Below are 21,097 nucleotides of genomic sequence, written 5' to 3'. Positions count from 1 at the left end.
AGCCCGCAGTTTCTCTCCCCTGCAGTTTCATTTGCCTGATCCACTTCGTCTACTTGCACGCGTTCAGGACCCGGAAAGGGACCCACGCATAGCGAGAAGAGAGTATGAAAGAAAGCAAAGAAAAAATGGAGGGTTACCCAGGCAGAAGTGTAGGCGGCGGCGAGGAGGAGGAGGAGGAGGGGAAGAAAACGAAAAACACAGCATGAAAACAAAAAGAGGGGAACTGATGAACCTCACATGATGTGTCACGCGAGCCATACACCCCTGTGAACGTCAACCACCAAGCAAGCAATAGGAGTGGGGTATAAAGGAAGTCAGGACATTGTGTGCCTGGGCGACCTCTCAACGTCCTCACCTAAGCCACAACCCCTCTTCCCCCTCTTCTTCCTCTCACCCCAACTTATTCTCACTGTCGCGCTTCCCTGTCGTTACGCCGAGCTCTCCTCTTGGAACTTCTGCAGCAGCGAGTGGTTCTTCTTCTTCCACCTCTCCAGCATCGCATTGCCACGGGAAGTGCTCAGTAAAATTACGTAGTCCTCATACAACTCCATGCATAAGGAAAAAAAGCGCTTCGCCGCGCAGTGATACCACGCGGAGAGGGCGTAGGCGCGGTCAGCCTCGGCTTCTTCGGGCGTGACACCAGACAAGCCCAGCTTGTAGACGTTTTGGGCCACCTCCTCAAGAAGTTTAGATGTGGTTTCCAACTCCTTACTGCAGAGCGAGTTGTGCTCCTGCAGGTACAGCAACATTAACGAGGCCCACCCCTCCGCCTCCTCCTCCATGATCCTTCTACCACAGGCCGCCGATTCAAGTAACATCTGCTGCGACTTGTGGTGTACACGCAGGTTCACCTGCTCTTCAATTGCCTCCTTCGTCTCCCTCACCTCGTCCATGTACTCCTTGACAAACTCATCACAACACTCATTCACCATCTGTTGCCGTGTTGCATCCTCCTCCGCCCTCTCTTTCTCCAGACGGGCCAGCAGCTCCGCGCGCTCCTCCTGCGCTGCAGCCACCGCGCCCATCGTGTCGACCGAAAAGCGGCGGTCCCTCATCGTTACCTTGGCCGTCTTGCCGTTCTTGCTCGCTAACACGTCATAGTAGAGCTTGTTTTGCTGCATCACCTTGCGGCGAATAATGCCGGCCTTCGCCTGTGCCTCCACAGCGAAGATGTGTAGATCTGCCAATATCGCGTCGCACATCTTACCAGACTCCAGAAAGTCAAACTGCAGCTTCTCCGCCTCGGCGCCGGTGGACGTTGTCACCTTCATGTCCTTGACCTTGTTAGCAAAGTGCAGTGTGCTGACCGTCTCATCGTACGACATCTGCGTGGGAGAGCACTGTGCCAAGAGCAGCACACGCGAGCTGGGATGGGAAAAGGTCGGCTTGAGAAGCCGGGTAAGGTTTGAGACGCGGTAGCTGACAAATCCACCCTTGTGCAGGCTGTGCACCACGTTGCCCAGTGCCGTCAGGCTGCTATTGATGGCTGTGGCCTCTGCCAAGCCATCGCCGGTTACACCACTGCGGAAAATGCGCTCGCTACCGGCGAGATCGGCAAGGATGATCTTGCTGGCGTAGACGGGCTCCTTCTGCCCGGGGATGCGGTAAACTGTACCCTGGAACGGCATCTCCCACGCTGCCATCTGCGGCTCCGCAGCAGAGGTCGGGCTGCCGGCCTTCCTTGAGGCTGCCGATGCTCCTTTCTTGTCTGACCCCAGAGTCTTCTTCGTGTCGTTGCCTTTCCTCGATTGATCAAGAATACTCAGCGACGGCGCGGCCGCCGAGTCTGCCTGCTGTAGGATATCAATGGAAAAGAGGCAGTGGCTGCGGCTCGACTGCGAGTTGGAGTCTGTCGCACGGCTCATGCGGCGCGAGATGGCCAGCTGAATCTCGCTGAAAACCGCCTGCAAAGTCATCATTTCCTTGATGATGAGAGACGGTAGATGAACATCCTCGCCAGTCATGACCGCCTTCAGTGGTGGCGGTGCCGAGCCAGGCTTGCCGCCGAAAAGGTCGCGGATGTTCTCATTGTAAATTTCGATGCAGCTTAAACCCACCACCACGTGCCAACCCTTCTTGGCTTGCCGGATCTTGTAATCCATCAAGTCGCTCAGGACACGCAGGAACATGCCACTGTCCGTTGTGAGTAGGTCGTTTTCAAGCGGATTCGGCTTCACATCGCCCAGCACGGTGAAAGTCTTGCCGGATCCAGTCTGCCCATAGGCCAAGAGGGTGGCATTCACGCCGACGAGCGCGCCGTCCACCATGTCCACTACGGCATCCTCGTACACCTCGAGCTGTGTGCTCTCCTGATCGAAAATGTAGTCAAAGGAGAAGGCACTGCTCTTTGTCGGCTCGCCTTGCTTCGTCACTTCTACTTTGAGAGTGGTATCGCCGGTGCGGTGCACGCCCTGCAGCTCGAACTTTTCCTGCTGATGATTTATAGCACCCTCGCGCAGCATCGGCCTCACGCGCACCGAGACCATTACACGCTGGTTTCCTACAGTTGTCATTGTGAGTAGCAGCTGCTTCTTCTGGTAATATGGATGTCCGTCAAGTACAGGTGTTCGCTGCCCCCCCCCCTCCTTTCGCTGTTGTTGCTGCTCACAATCAAAAAAAAAAGGCACAAGAAAAAAAAACGCAGACGAACGAGATATACGGAGAAAATTTGGCAGCCGAGCAGGTGAAAGGCGTCCCCCCTCCCCAAAAAAAAAAAAGAGGAGAGAAATTAAGACGAGAAGGGGAATGAAATTCGTCAAGAGAAAGAAAGTCACGCGGAATGCGCCGCCGATAGGTGAAAAACGCTCCAAGCAGAACGCAATAGAGAAGAGAAGCGGAGCAAGCGCGAGAAAAGCGAGCGAAAGATAAGAAACGGCACGCACAACTCCTCGAGAGTAATCCCTTTCGTTGGTTACCTCAACTTTGTTGCGGTTGTGCGCTGCTCAAGTCTTTCGTCCCTCGTGTGTGTGTATGTACACGACCTCCTTCGTTTCCCTGCCAGTCGATTGGCGCGCTTTGCCTTTGCGAGAACGTCGTCGATGGACTACGTGGGCACGCACGAACTCCACAAATGAGACGAGAGAGAGATGGAAAAGCGAGAATGGGCGTACGCACGGAAGGTAACACAAGCAAAACAACTCACAAGCCGAGACACTTCCATACACGCTCGAGGAGGGAGAAAGAGAGAGAGAGCAAGAGAAGGGCAGCAACCAGTGTGTGACGAGTGAAGGTGTCGATCGACAGAGGGGGAAGGCGCAAGGAAGAGAGCAAAGAGGCTAGTACGAAAGAAACACGATTGCGAAGACACTGTGTCCGTGTGCGCGTGTGTTAGTGTGAAAAGGGTGGGTGGGGTGGGGAGGGAGAAGACATCGACACGATTAGAAGGGTCCAACAGGAGACAGGGAAAGACGGGAAAAAAAAAAGAGAGAAGAGTGGGCAACGGTAGGAGCAGTCGCTTTATGTGGGTATGTAGGCCGTTGCCTTCTCCTTTCCGCCGTGACCGACCATCTCACTTTCCAATGAAGATCACTTCGAGCAGAGAAGGAAAAGACCGGCAGTGAAGGGAGGCTAATCCCTCAGACAGAAGACGCAAGGCAGTCCGTCACAACACCGCAGTGCTCTTTTCGTTGACTATAGCCGTACACCGTCTTCTCTAGCGGTTCAATGGTCGCATTTCAATTCATTTACGCGCTATAAGCCTCTGGATAAGTCCCTCGCAACTCGGGGTGAATGCCGTTGTGAACAGCATGCCATACCACCCTCCCTCCACCGTGCACACACACACACACATACACACAAACAAGGACACTATCACAGCATTGCTCAACCGCGCGGGTGCGCGCGTGTTTGGAGACGGGAAGATGTTGAACGTTGGGAGCAGGGTACCGTATTGTTGTCGTTGCTGTTGTAGCTACAAAGTTAAAATACCACATCAAATCAGTTAAATTATAGAAAATCGCGTAGGTAGTCACATCAACGCTCTCACACATCCGAGCAAAGCTTTTCATCACATCTGCTCGGCAATACAACCTGAGTAGCAACCCCACACCGCCGGGCCTGCCACGGGTCCCCCACTGCGTCGCGCGAAGCAGCTGCAAAGACGCGTCACAGCAATGCACCGACTCAGCCATCCAAGCGCGGCCCCTGTCTCAAGCTCTACACACACACCGCTGGTCGACCCACAGCCGCTCCCGTTGTGCCGGCCGCCACCTGGTGCACCCCCTCCCCGGGGGCAGCTCCGGTCCCCCACACCAGTGGGCAGCCGCAGCCGGGCGAGGTACGCTCGGTCCACGCGGGCACCCTGCCTATCACATGGATGGCACAAACATGCTCACCGCTGCAGGTTTCGCCGACGCAGCGCCGCCCGGGGCCTGGCCGCCGACATCAGCAGCGATGCATCGCTCTGGCTTTCCCGCGTTATCGGTGCTGGAGCCTGTCAGCACCAAAAGCGGCTCGGTGCTGGCAGGGGCAGGGAGGCTGCTGGGCCCTGCGATGCCGCGCTGCGGCGTCGGGGTACACCGGCCGCGGGAAGAGACAAAAGAAAAGGGAGGAAGAGAAGTATCGAGGCTAAACACGACAGGATCAACGACACAAAGTGCAGTTTGGCTGCGAGTGCACTACTCCTCGTATTGCTTTGACCGTTTGTTCGTTTTTCGTGAGTCCTTGTGCCCCCCCCCCGCCTGTAACTGCCTTCCTATGCTCCCCTGCTATTTCCATTCATCCCCCTCTTCGCCTTACCGCTCTTCCCCCTGCCTCCTCCCCATACGCCTTCTCTTCGCTCCCACTCTGCCCGTGCTTGACAACGATCTAACCAAGCTGGAAAAGTGAGTCAGAAACCCACAATGAGAGACGCGCTCGCCAACAGCGGCACATGCATCAACACGAAGAACGATCAGCATGGCGAGTAGGCACGAAGCGGTAGCGGGGGGATGTTCGTGGAGAGAGGAACGGGGGACCCAATGAGCTGCAATCAAAAATTAAGAAAAAAACACACAGCGGCAGCGCTTTATGGTGCATCGCACACAAGCAGAAAGGGAGGGAAGGGCGAAGAGAGCACAGTAGAAGGGGTAAAGGTCTCTGAGGAGTAAGACCACACAGATAGAGAGCTAATGGGTGGCACCTGTTACAGAATGCGGAAGGTGAAGAGAGGAATGACGGAAACAGAAAGAGCCAACCAGAGGGTAGGAGGGGGGGACAAGAGGGACAAGAGGGACAAGACGGAGAAGGCGAGAGGGAATGGCACCCATCATGGCCATCAAACTCTAACAGAAGCAAACGAATGAAAAGAGGAGGTGAAGTGCGGAGAACAGAATACGTACGCATACAACAGGAGGGACAGAGATCGTCAAAACCGAATGCACAGAAAAAAAAGGAAAGGGGGAGAGGAGGGGTAAACAGAAAATCGATAACGACTCTAAAAGGGAACACACACACACACAAGTAAACAGTAAGAGGAATGTGGAGCGAGAAATGGCTCCCGACCATAGAACCACGTACGTGGGTGCTTTGCCGTGCGCTTCCGCGTCGAGGCGTTCTCGAAGTGATAGCATCTCTACATACATACATACATATACATACACACACACATACGAGCCTTCTTTCACAAATGAATGCTGAAGTAAACGGAAGATTAATCGAAAGAAGAAGAGTGAGACTCGTGTGTAGAAATGTGAGCAAGTGCTGCCAGCGATATGCGCCCTGTCCTTCTCGCTGATGCGCATCGTGCAGTCCACTTATTCGCGCTTGCGGAAGAGAAAAGCACGCTGCTTCTTCTGGCGCTGTGTGGGTATGCGGAAGGAGCCAGTGCTGGCGGTGGCCACGCTGCCGGCGAGAGAGGCAAACGACATGCGCAGGTTCTCGTTCGCGATCCTCTCTACGCTACGGCTGTCGGGCATCGTGCGAGTGAAGGTGTTGTACTCGCGTTGGCGCTGCTCTTCCACGTCCTCGACATCCTCTTCGTCCACCTCCACCAGCACCTTGTTAATTGGAAAGATCAGGTTCTTGATCACCTTGTAAAGTTCGCAAATGGCGACGAAGATAATGACGCCGACCACGATGACGCCCCACTCCCATGTGATCATGGCATGCACAAAGAGCTTATGGGCGATCGCGTTGACGTACACGATCGGTATGAACAGCGCCGTGCCCATGAGGCAGGAACCGTAGATCCACTTGTTGTCAAGCCAGCGCATTCTGAAGATAGAGACGCGCGGGTGGCGCACCGTGTAGGAGTGAATCAGCAGACCAAAGTACAGAATGCCAAAGGCGGTGCTGCGGGCAGTCCAAATGTTTTCGCAGCCAATGCCGCTGTGTCTGTTGCAGTCTGTCCCCATCGGGCCACTCTTGAAGCCGTAGAGCACCACCGCGAAGCCACATAGCGTCATGGCGCCGAGCCAGAAGCCGTACACGAGTGTGTCGGTAATCAGCTCAATCGTGAAGAACCCCTCCGTGTTTGGAGGCACCTGGAGAATGTCATCTGTGGCTTTATCGAGCGACAGACCCGTCGCCGGTGGGGCGGAGGTAAACATGTTCAGCCAGAGAATCTCGATGGGGGAGAGGATAAATACGGACTCGCCGCCGTGGCTGATGGGCAGACCGCAGATCAGCGCAATTACCTCAGCTACGTTACTCGACAGCAAATGCACAACAAACTTGCGGATACACTGCGAGATGCGGCGTCCCTCAGCGACAGCCTTCACGATGGTGGAGAAGTTGTCGTCAGTGATGACGAGGTCTGCAACGCCCTTCGTCACATCGACGCCAGAGCCCATGGCGCAGCCAATATCGGCAATCTTGATACTGGGGGAGTCGTTGAAGCCGTCACCCGTCATGGCCACCACCTTCTTGCGGCGGTGCAGTGACTCGATCATCTTCACCTTCGATTCGGGAGAGCAGCGGCCGATGACAACGGGGAGGTCAGCCCAGCCGTCGATCACGTCAGGGTCAATTTTGTCGAAGTCAGGCCCCGCCTGCAGCTTCACCGGGTCGTCGAGGTCTCGGCGACGAATGATGTTCAGCATCGAGGCGATGCTGCCGGCGGTGGACGTGTGGTCACCGGTGAGCATGCGCACGCGGATGCCGGCGTGCTGGCAAGCGATGACGGAGGGACGGGACTCGGGGCGAGGTGGGTCGTAGATGCCGACAATGCCCAGGAAAACGAGGTCGCGCTCGACCTGGTCACGGTCGTAAGCATCGATGAACGGCTCGTCAGTCGGGATCGGGAAGGCCTTTGTGGCGTCCTCGCGGTATGCAAAGCAGATCGTGCGAAGACCCTGCGCGGCCAAGTCGCAGATGTGCTGGTCGACCCGCTCACGATCCTGCTGTGTCAAGCCGACAAGCTTGCCGTCCTCGTCGATCCTGTACGTGCATAGCTCAACGACCCGCTCGGGGGCTCCCTTGGTACAGAGGTAGACCTCACATTTCTCCTTGTTCTCCCACGCGGTGGACATGCGCTTGATCTTAGAGTCGAAGGCGTACTCCGTGATGCACTCCAAGCCCTCCTCCTCCAGCTTGTCGCGGTTCAGGCCAGCCTTCCAGGTCATCACCTGGATTGCAATCTCGGTGGGATTACCGTTGCCGGTGAGGGAGTCCATATCCTCCTCAGAGATGTGCAGGATTGTGGTGCTGCACAGGGCGGCGCACTTGAGAAACTCGTAGATGTAGCGCACCTCCTGCATCTGCGCCATGCTCACAGGCTTCTGCTCCTGGCCGTTCCGCATGGCAGGGAAGAAGTCGCCGTGGATTTCGTACGGCGCACCACCAACGCTGTACACGTCGTCGAGCCCGATCACCGCCTTCTTGACCACCATCTTATTCTCTGTCAGCGTGCCGGTCTTGTCGGAGCAGATGTCCGTGACGTTGCCCAGCACCTCCAGCACCGGCAGCTTGCGCACAATGCACTTCTGCTGCGCCATGCGCTTTACAGAGAAGGTCATGGCGACCGTGATGACGGCGCAGAGCGACTCGGGGAGGATGGCAATGGCGACCGCCGTGGCGTACGAGAGGGTCGCCGGTGTGTAGCGCATCTTGTTGGCCGCAAACACCACCAGGGCGGCAATGCCACAGCAGAAAAACAGGAAGTACATCATGTAGTCCAACTTTCGCATCAGCGCCGTCTTGCCACTGCCCTTGCCATCGTCCAGCCGCTTCGCGAGCTTGCCCATCTCTGTGTTTAGCCCGCCGGCGACGACCACCGCCTTGCCGCGGCCCTGTGTTACCTGTGTGTTGCGGTACACCATATTCTTGCGGTCACCCAAAGCGAGGCGGTTGTCTGGGTCACGAATGACGTTCGCGTGCTTTACCACCGGTAGCGCCTCACCCGTCAACAGGGCCTCATCCACCTCCAGACCGTTCGATTCGAAGATACGGCAGTCAGCCGGCACGGAGGCGCCCTGCTCGAGCACGATGACGTCACCGACAACGACCTCGTCAATAAAGATGATCTCAGGAACACCGTTGCGCATCACCTTGGCCACGCCGGCCGTCATTTGCTTGAGGCTTGCCAGGGACTTCTCGGCGCCGTACTCTTGGTAGAAGCCAAGCAAGGCGTTGAAGAAGAGGATGAAGAGAACGACACCGAACTCAGCCCAGTCCTTAAACACACCACTAATGATAATAACGATGAGCAGCACAATCGTGATGGCATTTTTGAACTGGCTTGCCAAGATAATGATCCAGCTCGGGCCACCCTTGATCGGGATGATGTTGTCACCGAGGTCCTTGGCACGGCGTGGCGCGTCGGTGGCATCGATACCAGAGAGTGGATACTCCAACTGTACGAGGCTGAAGACATTCTCCAGCGACAGCGCCCAGAACTTGTCTCTCGGGTCATACGTCTCGGGAGTCGGCTCGTCACCTTGCTCGTCTCCAAAGTTCATCGCATAGTGCTCCTTGACACCTACAACCTCCGCTGTGCCGCTTTTCGCGCCGTTGCCCAGTGCCCCCGCGTTCACAACCTCGCCTGAGAAGACGGGAAAGACATCACTGTCGTCGAGATCCTCTAACCCCTTCACCGCCATATCCGTAAAAATGGAGGCCGGCTTGTTCATCTCGATCTCCTCGTCGCTCAGGTGCCCCTCCTTCGATGGCAGAGCGGAAGAGGACACGAAGGGGCCAGGTGCCGAGGCAGACTTCGACGCGGCAGCAGCTGCTAACTGTGGAGCAGAGGACAAACCAGTGTTGGTCTCCGCCGTCGGTTGCGCAGAGGCGTAGGAAGGCGGCACTGTTGCGAACCGAAGATTCGCATTGGGGTCTTGATGAGTCCGCGCATTCGATGGTGATGTGAACGCGTGGTTGTCATCATCGGAGTGTGGAGAGTGGCCCTCCGATTCGGAAAACGCCTTTCGCGGGTGAGGGCGGTTACCTTTGTGGCCCTTGCCGGACATTTTCATCCAAGTACTAGTAGGAATAACTGTGATCACTGTATCTCCGCCTGGGTGTGTCCGTGCGTCAGTGTCGCTGTGTATATCGGGGGTTGTTTGATGAGCTGGACGGTAACCGCTCTGAGCGTCGAGTACCTCCCCAAGAGATGACTAATAATAAAAGGAAAAGGAAAGAAGAAGGAGTGCGCCTCAACGCAGTGCGCACAAAGACTGTAAACACTTTCACAAAAAAGGGGGCAAAAGAAAATGTAAAGAAGAAAGCAATCAATGAAAAACAAAACGAGTTGCAACACAGAAGTAAACAAGGGGACTGGCAACGGCGTGTTGCACTTGCTTCCTTTCCGTTCAGCAATATGGATCCACTCAGTCCTCTCTACTTTCTTTTCTGTTTGTGTGGGGGGGGGTCAAAAACTAATGCAAGTGTGATCCACAGTCCGCGTTGTGGCTGTCCGTTTTCCCCCTCTGCTTGCCTTTTGCGATGGCAACGCAACGTTTGTCCTTTTCCTTTGTCTTCTCAGACGTGCTCAGCAGTGCGCAGCGTTTCTGCGACTGTGCCTTTTCATGCAATCAAGAAAAAAACGACAGTAAATCAATTTATATATTTATATATATATATATATATAAGCAAATAATGCAAAGCCAAAAGGCGAAGCAATTGTTTTGGCGACTCGTTCCGTGAGATGAAGAAACGCAGAAGACCAAAGGCAAAAAGAAAGTCAAAAAACGATGTGAGGACAGCGAGAAGATACAGACACAGCAGATTTTCGTTTTCGTTGCCAAGCGTCTGGTTGTCTTAGAGCAGGGAAGAGAATGGCGAAGGACGAAAGGGAACAAAGGGGGGCTATAAGTAGTCCTAGCAGAGGGTGGGCGGATGAAGGAGGTGAAAAAGATGTGAGGAAGAAAGACAAAGAGGAGGGGAGAAGCAGAGAGGTACTTCTACGTAACGTCCGAGCGCCTCCTCTTCTGTTCTCGTTTCGTGTTGTTTGCTGGTTCGTTTTGCTTCCTTTTTTTTTTTTCTTCTTCTCGTTTCCCGCTGCAATGGCGTCGGCTGGAACGCGCAAAGAAAAAAAATATACGTGTAAAAAAAGGGGGCGAACAATAAAATGCAAAGCCAATGAAAGAAAAGGAAGAAAAAAAAAAGGGCGGGGGGCGGGGGATGGGAAGAGAAAGAATACTGGAGAAAAAGAGAGTCTCCGAGAGAGAGAGAGAGAGAGAGGGGGGGGGAGAGCGCGGACGAAAGAGAAACGAGTGGAAAATGGTCAAGAGACCAGAGGGCTGGCCTGGCAACGGGGAAGGACAACAAAAACTGTCACAGAAAAAAAGAAACGAAAGCGAAAGGGGGGGAGGAAAAAAGCCCAATCAAGAGTAAAGTAAGAAGACGGTTTTCTCTCTCTTCTTGTTCTTCTTCGCTCACTTTATAAGAGAAGAGGAGGGGGAGAGAGAGAACGAGCGTACGTATGGAGAAAATATAACGAAAGAAAGAAAGAGAGAGAAAGGGGTGTTTAAAGAAAGGTGAATGGCGATGAAAATTCAAGTTAAACAGCGAAAGGGGGGGGGGGGCACAAAAAAAAAACAGAGAGACACGAAATAGACCGCCAAACACGAAAACAGGCCTTCACAGAGAAACAGTGCGTCGCTTTCGTGTTAGGTGGTCGTATCGCAGTGATGGAGGAGAGTGCGAGGGGGGGAGGGGGGGGGATGAGAGTCGGGGCACTATAGAATTGGTAGTGGTGAGAGCGAGACAAGAAAATTTGTCGCTAGGGAGAAGAGAGAAGGGTGCTCTTCACCGTTGTGGTAGGGACAGTGGTGGTAGTACGCAGATAAGAGAGGAAGGTGAAGGCGACAGGCGGAGGGACAACGTAACAAGAGAGATCGCAAGAAGGTAGAACAATCAAACACAGCCCAAAAGACGAAAAGAAAACCAGACACCGGAGACAGACAGAAAAAAAAAACGGGGGAGGGGGTGTCAACAGAGGAGTGGGAATCTCAGCCTTGGAAGCTGAACGAAACGCACAGGTCAAAGACCAGACGAAAAGCTCGTACAGCAAAAAAAAAGAGGAAGTGATGGGAAGGTCTGGGGTGGGGCTTTAGTCGAATTCGGCGAATTGGGTGAAGACCAAAGGAGAGAGGAGAGAAGAAAGAGAAACACTCAAATAAATACGCAAAGATGCGCAGGGGGAGGGGGAAGGAAGGAAGGAAGGAAGGGAAATGGGCAGGTAGTGGCCACGTTCTGTTTTTTCCAAACTTTTTCGACCGTTTTTTTTTTTTACTTCTTCCCTTTAGTCGGAGGCCCTTCGAGTGCTTTGGTTTCTTGCAAATAACTAACACATACACAGAGTCACAGAGTCACAGGAATGTGCTCGCGGTGGTGCACAAGTAGGGGAGGGAGGGAGGGCAGGTCGAGGATGTATGGCCTGGTCGTCTCCTGGGCCGGATGCCTGCTCTTTTTTGTTATTTGATTGTTTACGTTTACTCTGTTTTTACTCTTTAATGCAACAACAGCAGAAAAATGTTTCGTTCCCCGACCCCTCTCTTTTTCTTAAACCCTCTTGCGTATTTATTCTGCTGCTCTGCGTTACCTTTGTTGGATGCGTGTGTACACCAGTGACAACGAAAATACAACAGCGAAAGAGAGAAAAACAAGAGGGCGATGAGTCAAGGTGGAAAAGGGAAAGAGAACGTGAAGGACAATGGAAAAAAAAGGAAACCACTGCGACAAGCAAGACAGAGGAATGGGGAACACTGCACCGTTTCTGACCGCGAATCAGGGGGAGGGTCACACACGCGCGCGCAGCACCACCTTGGAACAATGCACACACCACTCGATTGTCCACGAAACCTGTTCGGCCAATGGTGAGATGTCGTGACGATGAAGATGGTCTACAGCAACAGCGTAAAGGGCAAAACAAAGAAAAAAAAGAAGTCGAAGCACACCCACTTAAGGAAGTGAACAAGAGTAAGGAAAGATAATAAAAAAAAAAAAACAGATGGGAAAGAACCAGATACAACGAGGCAACAGCAAACAGCTGTGGCAGAATGAGTAAAAGATGAGGTGAGAAATCAAGCTGGAACGCGAGGGGAAAGCGGCCAGAGAAAGCGAAAGGGAATCCGAGAACGAATCCAATCGGTGCTATGAAGCGAGTGCCGCAGTCGCCAACAAGTGCCAAACGCGCAAAGAGCTTGTAGCACAAAGTACACTCTCCTGGAGCTGATAGACAGTGCCTGTAGAAGGTGAAGGTGAGAAGAGGGCGTTGGAAATAAAATGGAAATGAGAAGCAGGCGTTACAGCGGGAGTGGCAGAGTGCGGGGGGAGAGGGAAGAGGGGTGCTGGAGGGAGGATGGGGGACTGGTACTTGAGGGATGTGTGTAGAGTGGGCAGAGAGTGTGAGAGATGTTTGGGTGTGGGTGTTGATTGGGATAGATGAGGAGGCATAACGTAAGGCAGAAGACGGTTATGAAAGAGAAGAAGGGTGGCGGACGGAGAAGAAGAGAGAGAACCGTTGCAGCGATGAAACGCGTGGTGTCACCTCGATGAGATCTGCGTCAGTTTCAGTCCAGTGGTGGTGCTGCGGCGGCGGCGGAGGCCGCCACATGCGCACAGACACACACCTGTAGACGAAACAGGTGCTCTGCAGCACCTGACGTCAGCACGCGCACGACGTTTTACCCAATTTATGGACTGAATGTTTCGGCGAATAAGCTTATATGAATAGATAAATCGCTCCTGCCCTTCGCTAGTGTGAAATCAAACAAAGGGCGATGGGATCGATGAGGAAAAGACGGCGATTGCGGAGTTCTGTCCCCGTTTTTTTTTTTTTTATCTAACCTCTTGTGGGTGTCATCACAAACGCGTTGGGCGCCGCCAGAGAGAAGAAATTGGCTTCTGTGCTCTGTCCACACGACACTGCTGATTGTCTTCTTGACGACTTCTACAACAGCGCAGGGCCTGTCTATCCCTTCTTTATCCATCCTGCCACTTCCGGTGGTTGACCTGATGGGGGGAAGGGGTCGAGTGGGACTGACTCGAACTGACTGACAAGGTAGCAAAAACCAGCTAACATCCTCCCCAACATAAGAGGGAGGAAAGAGAGCTACCACGTCCTACACATATACACACCCCGTACATCTCGGCTGGGAAGCTGGCCAAAAAAAAAAAGAAGAAAAATAGCGGAGGGCACTGCAAGAGGGCCCCAATACTGCTACAATCAGAAGAGCGAAAGAGAGGAAGAAAACCCGTCAAGTTTCATGGCTGAAGTGTGGGGGGAGGAGACTGTAGAAAGGAAGGAAAGAGAAGAGGGGCGAGATGCATCCTCACTCACCCTTCTCAGGTACACCTCTAGCGTAGTACATGAACGCTGAGGGCCTGTGCTATGTCTCTTTGGCATTTCACTTCCCGAGTAGAGGGTAGGGTGAAAGTGAGGTGGTGTGGTACACAATGAGGGAAAGAGAAGGGAAGAGATAAACAACACGAGGAAGATCAAAGGCACGTGGAGCAGCAAAAAAAAAAAAGTAGAAAAGGCGGCGGCCCATCACCCACGCAGGCACGACGAAAGAAATGAGCAAGTCAGCATACAGGCTGAAAGCTGCCACAACAACAGAGGTGAAGCACTCTGAGGGAGAATGAAAAATGAGAAACCCCCCTTTCTCACACGCCCACATACCCAAAGGCACGCGTCCTCATACACTTCTGGTAGGCCAGCCCACACGCTCGCATCGCCATGCTCAATCTCGTAGAGGCGCCTTTCCATTCCAGTCAATCGCCGCAGACGACCATGCTGGAACCGACATGATGGCGGTGTTCACGAAAGACTTGGCATTACGCGCACCACCACCACTGCCGCTGCCGGGGACGAAGGCGGCGCTGTGCACTGTCACTGTAAGCGCGAATTCGTCGTCCTCCGTTGCGGCGTCCCAGTAAACCAGATCGACCGATGCGCTCCCACCTAAGTTCAGCTTTTGTTGAAACAGCTGCCGTGTATCCTTGGGCATGTACAGATTTGCAAAGCTGTCCCGGTGCCACAGCACCCAGCTAGGAAGCTGCGGCTCGGTTGCATTTGTGTAGGAAAAGGGAGACGACGACGCTGCATTGGTTGCGGAGGCTCGGTCAAGGCGATCTGAATCGGCGGCATAATCGCCGCAGAGCAGCCCGCATCGGAGTCGGGAAGAGTACCCCACTCGATTCCCGTTCTGTACCCCGTTGTGGCGAAAAAAAATGGCATGGCCCGTCAAGACAAAATTGACGAGACCCAGCGTTGCGCGACCAGAGGTGGGAAGGAGCAGTGACGGAGGCCCGCCCTCAGCGGTGCTTGCTTTGGTGAGCTCCTGCTGTACCACATCCACCCCATGCGAGAGGAGCAGTGAGAACAAGAAGCTCGCAACACCCCCGCCGCGTGGCTTCATCCAGCGCGCCTCGGTGAGCAGTGTGTCGCGCACGACCTGAGTGACGTCCTGCATGCTCTTCATATTCGTCCAGCACCGCGTGCGAGGCTTCGCCGCCTGCTGTAGGGCGTGACTGCGCATGTAGCGAGAGCAGCCAGGCTCGGCCTTCCATGCACTGTCGAGCAAAACAATCTTAGCGACGTTCGGCTGCGCCTGCTCCAGTGAAGTACACAACGCCTTGGCAAGGCATTCGCGCTGGCGCTGCTCCTTGCCCACGTACACCTCGCGTTCGTAGTAGTAGGCAGCCACAAAGGCTTGAATCGGTGCAATAACTCCGTCACAGCCGCCTGGCTGCCACTGAATGAGCGCACAGTTGGCGCAGTCGTCGAAGAGGAAGCCCTGCTCCAGAAAAGCCTTGTGCAAGCTGCCGTCAAAACCACAGAGGAGCTGAAACGCAGCACTGAGCTGGTCTCGCTGCTCTGCCGTCATTGCAGCTCCTCCAAAGTCGTCGGCATCCTTGTCGCTGCCCTCGTCGGCCTCGCTGTCTACTGCACCGTTATTATAGCCACCCTCGTCGTCAAAAGTCCTCTGTTGTGCACCACCGTCGCCATCATTCCCTTTCATCGGCGGTGGCTTCTGCCTTGCGGCAACTTCCATCCAGGCAGGTTGGGACGATTGTGCACTTGCCTGCTTCGATGAGGATCGACCTGCACCCGACGCAGACAATGTGACAGCTGATCTCGCGACGGCATACTCTGCTATGGGACTGGCGGAGCTGCGGCGGTCCTCTCCCTCTTCTTCGTCCGGGGTGTCATGATCCTTGTCACCGTCGCTGCTGCCATGCGAGCTGCCGAGCAAGTCGTCCATTGTGATGCCAGCCGGCTCTCTCCCGCGAGACGCGCCGCTCGGTGAGGTAGCAGAGAGCCGCTGGTGACGCTTACCATGCCTGCTATTCTTCCGCTGGAGTGTGTCGCTGGTCTCCTGAAACTCACGATCTTTTATAGGAGAAGCGGACGCCTTTAGCTTCTTCTTGAGGGACGCTTTTTGCTGCTGCTGCCTCTCCGCCTTGCGCGCCGCTCGTTCAGCTTGCTTCTTCTTGAGTGCCTCGTAGCCGGCGGGCAACTTCGGCAGCGGCATGTGCGCCTCAGCTGTCAGCTTCTCCGTCTTCAGTCGGCGCTCAACGCGCAAGTTGCACAGCATCTCCATGATTGTCTCAATGCCCTCGCCTTTCATGCGCTGTTGGTCGTCAGGGTTGAGTGCCATGAGGTCGGACATCAGCGCACGTGAAGAGATTGTGTTCTCATCGCGCGGATGCTCGTCATCAAAGGCCTTCAAGGTCGCGAGGAAGCCGCGGCGGTGCATGTACTCCCGAAGTAGCGCATCAGACAGGAGCTGCACCTGCTCCCCGTGCGCCATCTTTAATACTGGAGCATTCGCAAAGTCCTTCACCTTCTTGGGGGGCATGAGGTGTCCTTCGCTTTGTTAGGGTGTGTTGGGGCTGCCGTTCAGCTTTTCGTGTCGTTTGTGCTCCTCGGTGCCGAAGACGGGCTGCCAGGGGGTGAGGCAGCGATGCGCGCGGTTGGTCAGCCGAAGGGAAACTGATGTCTATGGCTGTGCAGGTCGATCGATGTGGGCTGTGACTCGCTCTAGTTTCATGACGAGTACAATCAAGCAAAGTGGAGCGGAACACACACACACACAGAGAGAGAGAGAGAGAAAGAGGGGGAAAGACAGAGAAAGAAGGTAAGGGAGGTAAATACGTGTATCATTGCAGAAACACGTCATCTACAGCGTGCCAGGCACAACGGGTGTCCCTGGCACGCTGTATGTCCTGTCAGTAAGAGCAAACGGTCTGGCCGGTTGCTGTGGCGCCCGACGACAAGCACGAGCGTGCGAAAAGAGTGACAGCCCGGAGTACGTCCGAGTAGCGCCACAGACATACGCGTGTTGAGAAAAGGGAAAGGCAAAAAAAAAAAAGACGCTTCGCATATTCAGAACGGGCGCACGACGCCAAGCCGCAAAGGAAGAGAGGGAACTACAGAGGGGTAGGGGGGGGGGGGGGCAAAGGAGATGAGAAATGCCGAACAACAACGAGCACAGGAGGCGAGCCCACACGAGAGATGTAAGCGAAAGGACGAGAAGAGAAATTGCAAGAACAAAAAAAAGGCAGCAGCTCGTTCGCTTTCCCCTTTTTTTGTTTTTGGTGGCTCGCCTCTCTCCTTCTCTCTCTGGCGTGCCTGCCGGGCTACTAATGGTGACCCACCACAGCTCCGGTAAAGTAACGTCTTCAGGTCGTTGAACAGTGAGATAGTGGCTGATGGAGACAAAGCTCGCGCAACCTCGCCACCTCGGTGATGACATCCCCTCTCCACTCCTGTCCATCTTCGTCCCCACCTTCAGTCCACACAGCGCGAAAAAAAAAAGAACGTAACACATTTCGCAGGGGGTCACTCCATCAACTTCACCCGGTTGGAGGCCAGGTCAGCCATGTCCTTCTCCGTGAGCAAGGACACACGTGTCTGAGATGACACTCTACCACCACGCTGACGCTGACGCTGGCGCGGGCAGGAGGTACCCCTGTCACTGCAAGTGCTGGGGCTGCTTGTGCTGGAGCCTCGCGTCAAGTTGCGCGAGTCGCCGCGGCTCGCCTCGCGAGACGACTGCCTCAGAGCTCCATCCAAGCCAGTATCGCCGTCAGAGGCACCCTCTGCCGACGTGTGTAGACTGATGTCGACACCCGCGAAGAGGTCGAGCTCTGTTGTCTCGCCGCGCACGTACGCTTCCATAGCCTGCATCATCGCGTCCTCGACCCGCTGTTCCGCCGCGCACATGGCGCATGTCGAATAGAATACGTTAGACGGGAAGATGGTGCGACACCGCGCACAAAAGAGCGGTGGTGCTGTTGTGGCGATATTAGGGATAGTGTAGTTGCTCGGGAAGATGCCACGGTGGCCGCGCAGGGAGCCCTCCCACCACCCATCGTTCCATCGGCGATGCATCTGAATGATATCGCCGACTTTGCAGCTCAGCTCGTGCGGCTGACGACCAGTAAAGTTAAAGTTGACCTGCACCACGTCACACGTCACAAAGTTCGTGGGGAAAAGACGCTCCTCATCTTTGCCGTGGACACCCCGCGCCCTCGCGTTCCCTTGCGGGGCTGCATTTATCGTTGTCTGTGCTTTTCCTTCTGCCCGGGATGCAGAGGAATTGATGGCGGCTGCCGGATCGGCAAAGCGGGCTGAGGCCGCCACCGGCGACGATGAAGCCTTCTCTGCGCTCGGTGCCACCCACGTGGGTCCGTTGCTCTTGACGCCGTACCACCACCCTGGTGAAGAGCTGGGACGCACCGCCGTGATTATGTCACCAGCGACGAACGACATTTCGCCATCGCCGGTGGCCTGGTACGCGTATAGGCACAGCGCAACGTTCTGCAAGGCGTAGTGCGACAACGAGTACCTGAAGCGCATGTTAGAAGTGACGAGACAGTTCGGGAAGAGGCCACACGTAGAGCGCTGCTGGGGGTGTAGTGAAGACAGCGAAGCAGTGGAAGAGTGCAAGAGAGAGCTACTGTGCTCCGCGTCACTGAGCTCGGACGTAGCGAGCACGGGAGGGGCTGAGATGACCACGTAGCCCTCCCAGAACCCAGAGGCGGTCCCCTTCCCTGTTACGTTGATCACATCGCCGGCCCTGAAGCTGATCTCGTCGTCGTCGAGCGCATCATAGTCGATGAGCGCGATGCATTGCTCTGTATTCTGCTCGCGAGTGATGCGGCCCTTCGTATGACGAAAGTCAGCACCACGGTCAATTTTGTCGTCGCCGGCGGTAAAACAATGCACTGCCTCGGCGCCGCCCCCACCGATGCCGAATTCGCGTATTCGCTGCTGCTCTTCTCTGCGTGACCGCCGCAAGCTGTCCATCTGCAGTGCTGCACAACAGCGTCAACTCGGCTTCGTGGACTTGACACGAGCAGCGCGGCTTCTCGTGCACGGAAAGGGAAGGGGCAGGGAGAGCGGCTTCTCTTCGATTGTGGTAGTGTGCAGAAATGCAATCAAATGCGCTGAGGAACACCCATGCCTATCTGTAGGCTTTATGCTGGGTCGGTAGGGGGTGATAGTGGGGGGTGATAGTGGCTGTTATGGGAAAGTCCACCAAATGGACTTTCATGACAAGCAGCCGCCTGTGGTTTATAGCCGGCCCTTTTTTTTTGTGGTTGACCACCAGCCAAGACGATACTACAGTGAAGAAAGAGAGGTGCAGAAGAGGGCAGGCAGGAAAGCGACAGGAGTGTTGTCTTGGCAAGCTCAGAGAAGTGCGTGCCACAGTTGCCGGCTTCTTCTATTCTTTTTTGTTTGAACCCTTTGTTTTTGGTCCGTGTAGCTCACTCAGTCCTCACATCGGTTGATGGGAGAAGGGGCGCAGTGTCGAACGCAGGGCAGAGGGTCGAATCGGCGGCAGACACGCACACAGAAATATGCGCACCGGAAATGCGGGAGCGTCCCCCCCCCCACCTCCCACCCACAGACAGAAGAGCTCTACACTCAAGGGGATGTCCCAGACAGGGGAATGCTGTGCGCACGGCAGCGCAGTGTACCCCCCTCCCCAAACCACCAATGTGATGCCCACGCGCGGCGCCCACTGCCCTCTTTGTGCGCGCTGCGGTTGTATGGCCTTGCTTGTTCGGTTTGCATCCTTTTTGTTCAGAGAAAAAAAAAAACAGAAAAACAAAAATGAAAAAGATAAAAAGCACCTGCGCGCATGTGAGAGAGAGACGGTGAAGGTAAAGACGAGTCGGAGCACAGCTCTGAAAAGCACGTGAGGGTCCCATAAAAAGGAGGGGGATGTCGGCACAGCTCGAGAGCGCGTACACCGTGCAATAAGCCACACAGAGGCGGTAAGCGGAAGAGTAGGTACAGATGAGGAAAGAGGTGCAGGCACACACACACAATGTGCAATGCACATGATGCGCGCCTCTTGCATTCCCTTTCTCACCTCTCTTCTGTCTATTTCTCCGCATGATCTCAAAGCACGTGCCGTCCAGCCGTAGCCACGATGACGGTTGCGCGCCCAATAGAGAGCATGCGAATCCCCTGCCTCTTTTTCACCCACCAGGTCCCCATGCTTACATCCCCCATCCCTCACCTCCCCATCGTTTCGTCCACCTATCTCACACTACATCGCCTCATAAGAGTGCACTTCAAACACACGGCACACAGACAGAGCGCTACACTGCACAATTGGAGTCTAGTTGTTTGCCACCTTGCGCAGCTTGGCGTTGCCGTTGATGAGGCGGACGTCCAGCTCAAGGGCCTTGCGGACGATGGCCTTGCGAGACTTGGCACCGACAGTGTGGGAGATAACACCAGCGTACTTGCGGTTCTGCATGATGAGCATGTAGAGATCCTGCACGTTCTGGATCGGGAAGCTCTTGAAGCCAGAAGGCATGATATATTTGGTGGCGCGGTCGCTACCATAACCTTTGTTCGGCATCGCCTTCTGGCCCTTGTAGCGACGGCGGACCGGGGAGTCCTCACCACGCGGCTTGCGCCAGCTGGAACTCAGCTGCGGGAAGAGCTCGTAGCGATGGCGAGTGAAGCGCTTCGTGCGCTTCTTCACCACGGACTTTTTCACCACCGGCTTGACCATTTTGTTGCCCTTTTTCAACTGTGTGACGGTGACTGTCGACGAATGGGCGCACAAACAGCGGCACAGGTGCAGGTAGAGAATCAGTGCAGGGCACGCACCGGCACGGACGTGTGTGTGTGTGTAGGTGGGTGTGTAGATGTGTGTATGTGTTCCGGTGAAGCAGAGAGCGACGAAGAGCACACGCCCCAACGTCGCACACACGAACACGCGGAGAAACACAACAAACAAAAGGAAAGACCGAGTAATGGGTGACAAAGTGGGGAGGTCAACGTGTAGACACGCAAGAGAGGGGGCAGAGACGAGAGGAGAGCGAAAAGCGGAGAAGATATGTGTGGGTGTGGGTGAAAGAGAGGGAAGAGATGAGTGCGCACCTCTATTAGGCATTGATAACCGCATGTCTGTTTTACAGTACTGGCGGAAGGAGAGGGGCTCGTGTGTGCCTACACGCGTAGCTGTGTGTGTGTGTGTGTGTGTGTGTGTGTGTCTGTGACTTGGCCAGCATTCCCAAGTTCAAATGGGTGGAAGAGGAAAGGAGAGGACGGGATGGCAGCAGCCTTTGTAGCCGGACAAAACAATGCCTCGAACAAACACACCGCCATCCTCATCACCACCATCGCCAGACACATACGCACACATCGGACTTGCCCTTCCAGTATGGGCTGCTGCTACTTTGCTGTTGCGGTCGGCGACTGCGC

At 55.0% G+C, this 21,097-nt stretch overlaps 5 protein-coding genes across 5 annotated transcripts; all 5 read right to left on the bottom strand.

The window, feature by feature from the left end:
* Positions 1 to 428: 428 nt before the first annotated feature.
* LBRM_34_2000 (putative kinesin) lies at positions 429 to 2,513 on the bottom strand (the record flags this gene model as incomplete). The annotated part of the gene is made up of 1 exon (XM_001568259.1): positions 429 to 2,513. The coding sequence occupies one exon, from the start codon at positions 2,511 to 2,513 to the stop codon at positions 429 to 431; it is 2,085 nt and encodes a 694-aa protein (XP_001568309.1).
* A 3,219-nt stretch (positions 2,514 to 5,732) lies between these two features.
* On the bottom strand, positions 5,733 to 9,047 carry LBRM_34_1990 (putative calcium motive p-type ATPase; the record flags this gene model as incomplete). Its single annotated transcript, XM_001568258.2, has 1 exon — positions 5,733 to 9,047. One exon carries the CDS (start codon positions 9,045 to 9,047, stop codon positions 5,733 to 5,735), a length of 3,315 nt encoding a protein of 1,104 aa, XP_001568308.1.
* Positions 9,048 to 14,102: 5,055 nt separating this feature from the next.
* Positions 14,103 to 16,223, bottom strand: LBRM_34_1980 (conserved hypothetical protein; the record flags this gene model as incomplete). The annotated part of the gene is made up of 1 exon (XM_001568257.1): positions 14,103 to 16,223. One exon carries the CDS (start codon positions 16,221 to 16,223, stop codon positions 14,103 to 14,105), a length of 2,121 nt encoding a protein of 706 aa, XP_001568307.1.
* Positions 16,224 to 17,206: 983 nt separating this feature from the next.
* LBRM_34_1970 (conserved hypothetical protein) lies at positions 17,207 to 18,676 on the bottom strand (the record flags this gene model as incomplete). The annotated part of the gene is made up of 1 exon (XM_001568256.1): positions 17,207 to 18,676. The coding sequence occupies one exon, from the start codon at positions 18,674 to 18,676 to the stop codon at positions 17,207 to 17,209; it is 1,470 nt and encodes a 489-aa protein (XP_001568306.1).
* A 1,324-nt stretch (positions 18,677 to 20,000) lies between these two features.
* LBRM_34_1960 (60S ribosomal protein L32) lies at positions 20,001 to 20,402 on the bottom strand (the record flags this gene model as incomplete). The annotated part of the gene is made up of 1 exon (XM_001568255.1): positions 20,001 to 20,402. One exon carries the CDS (start codon positions 20,400 to 20,402, stop codon positions 20,001 to 20,003), a length of 402 nt encoding a protein of 133 aa, XP_001568305.1.
* Between the last annotated feature and the right edge of the window lie 695 nt (positions 20,403 to 21,097).

Source organism: Leishmania braziliensis, chromosome 35, assembly GCF_000002845.2.
Source record: "Leishmania braziliensis MHOM/BR/75/M2904 complete genome, chromosome 35".
In the NCBI taxonomy this organism is placed as follows: Eukaryota; Euglenozoa; class Kinetoplastea; order Trypanosomatida; family Trypanosomatidae; genus Leishmania; species Leishmania braziliensis.
The sequence above is the reverse complement of the archived record's forward strand: the minus strand, read 5'-3'. Positions and strand labels throughout refer to the sequence as shown.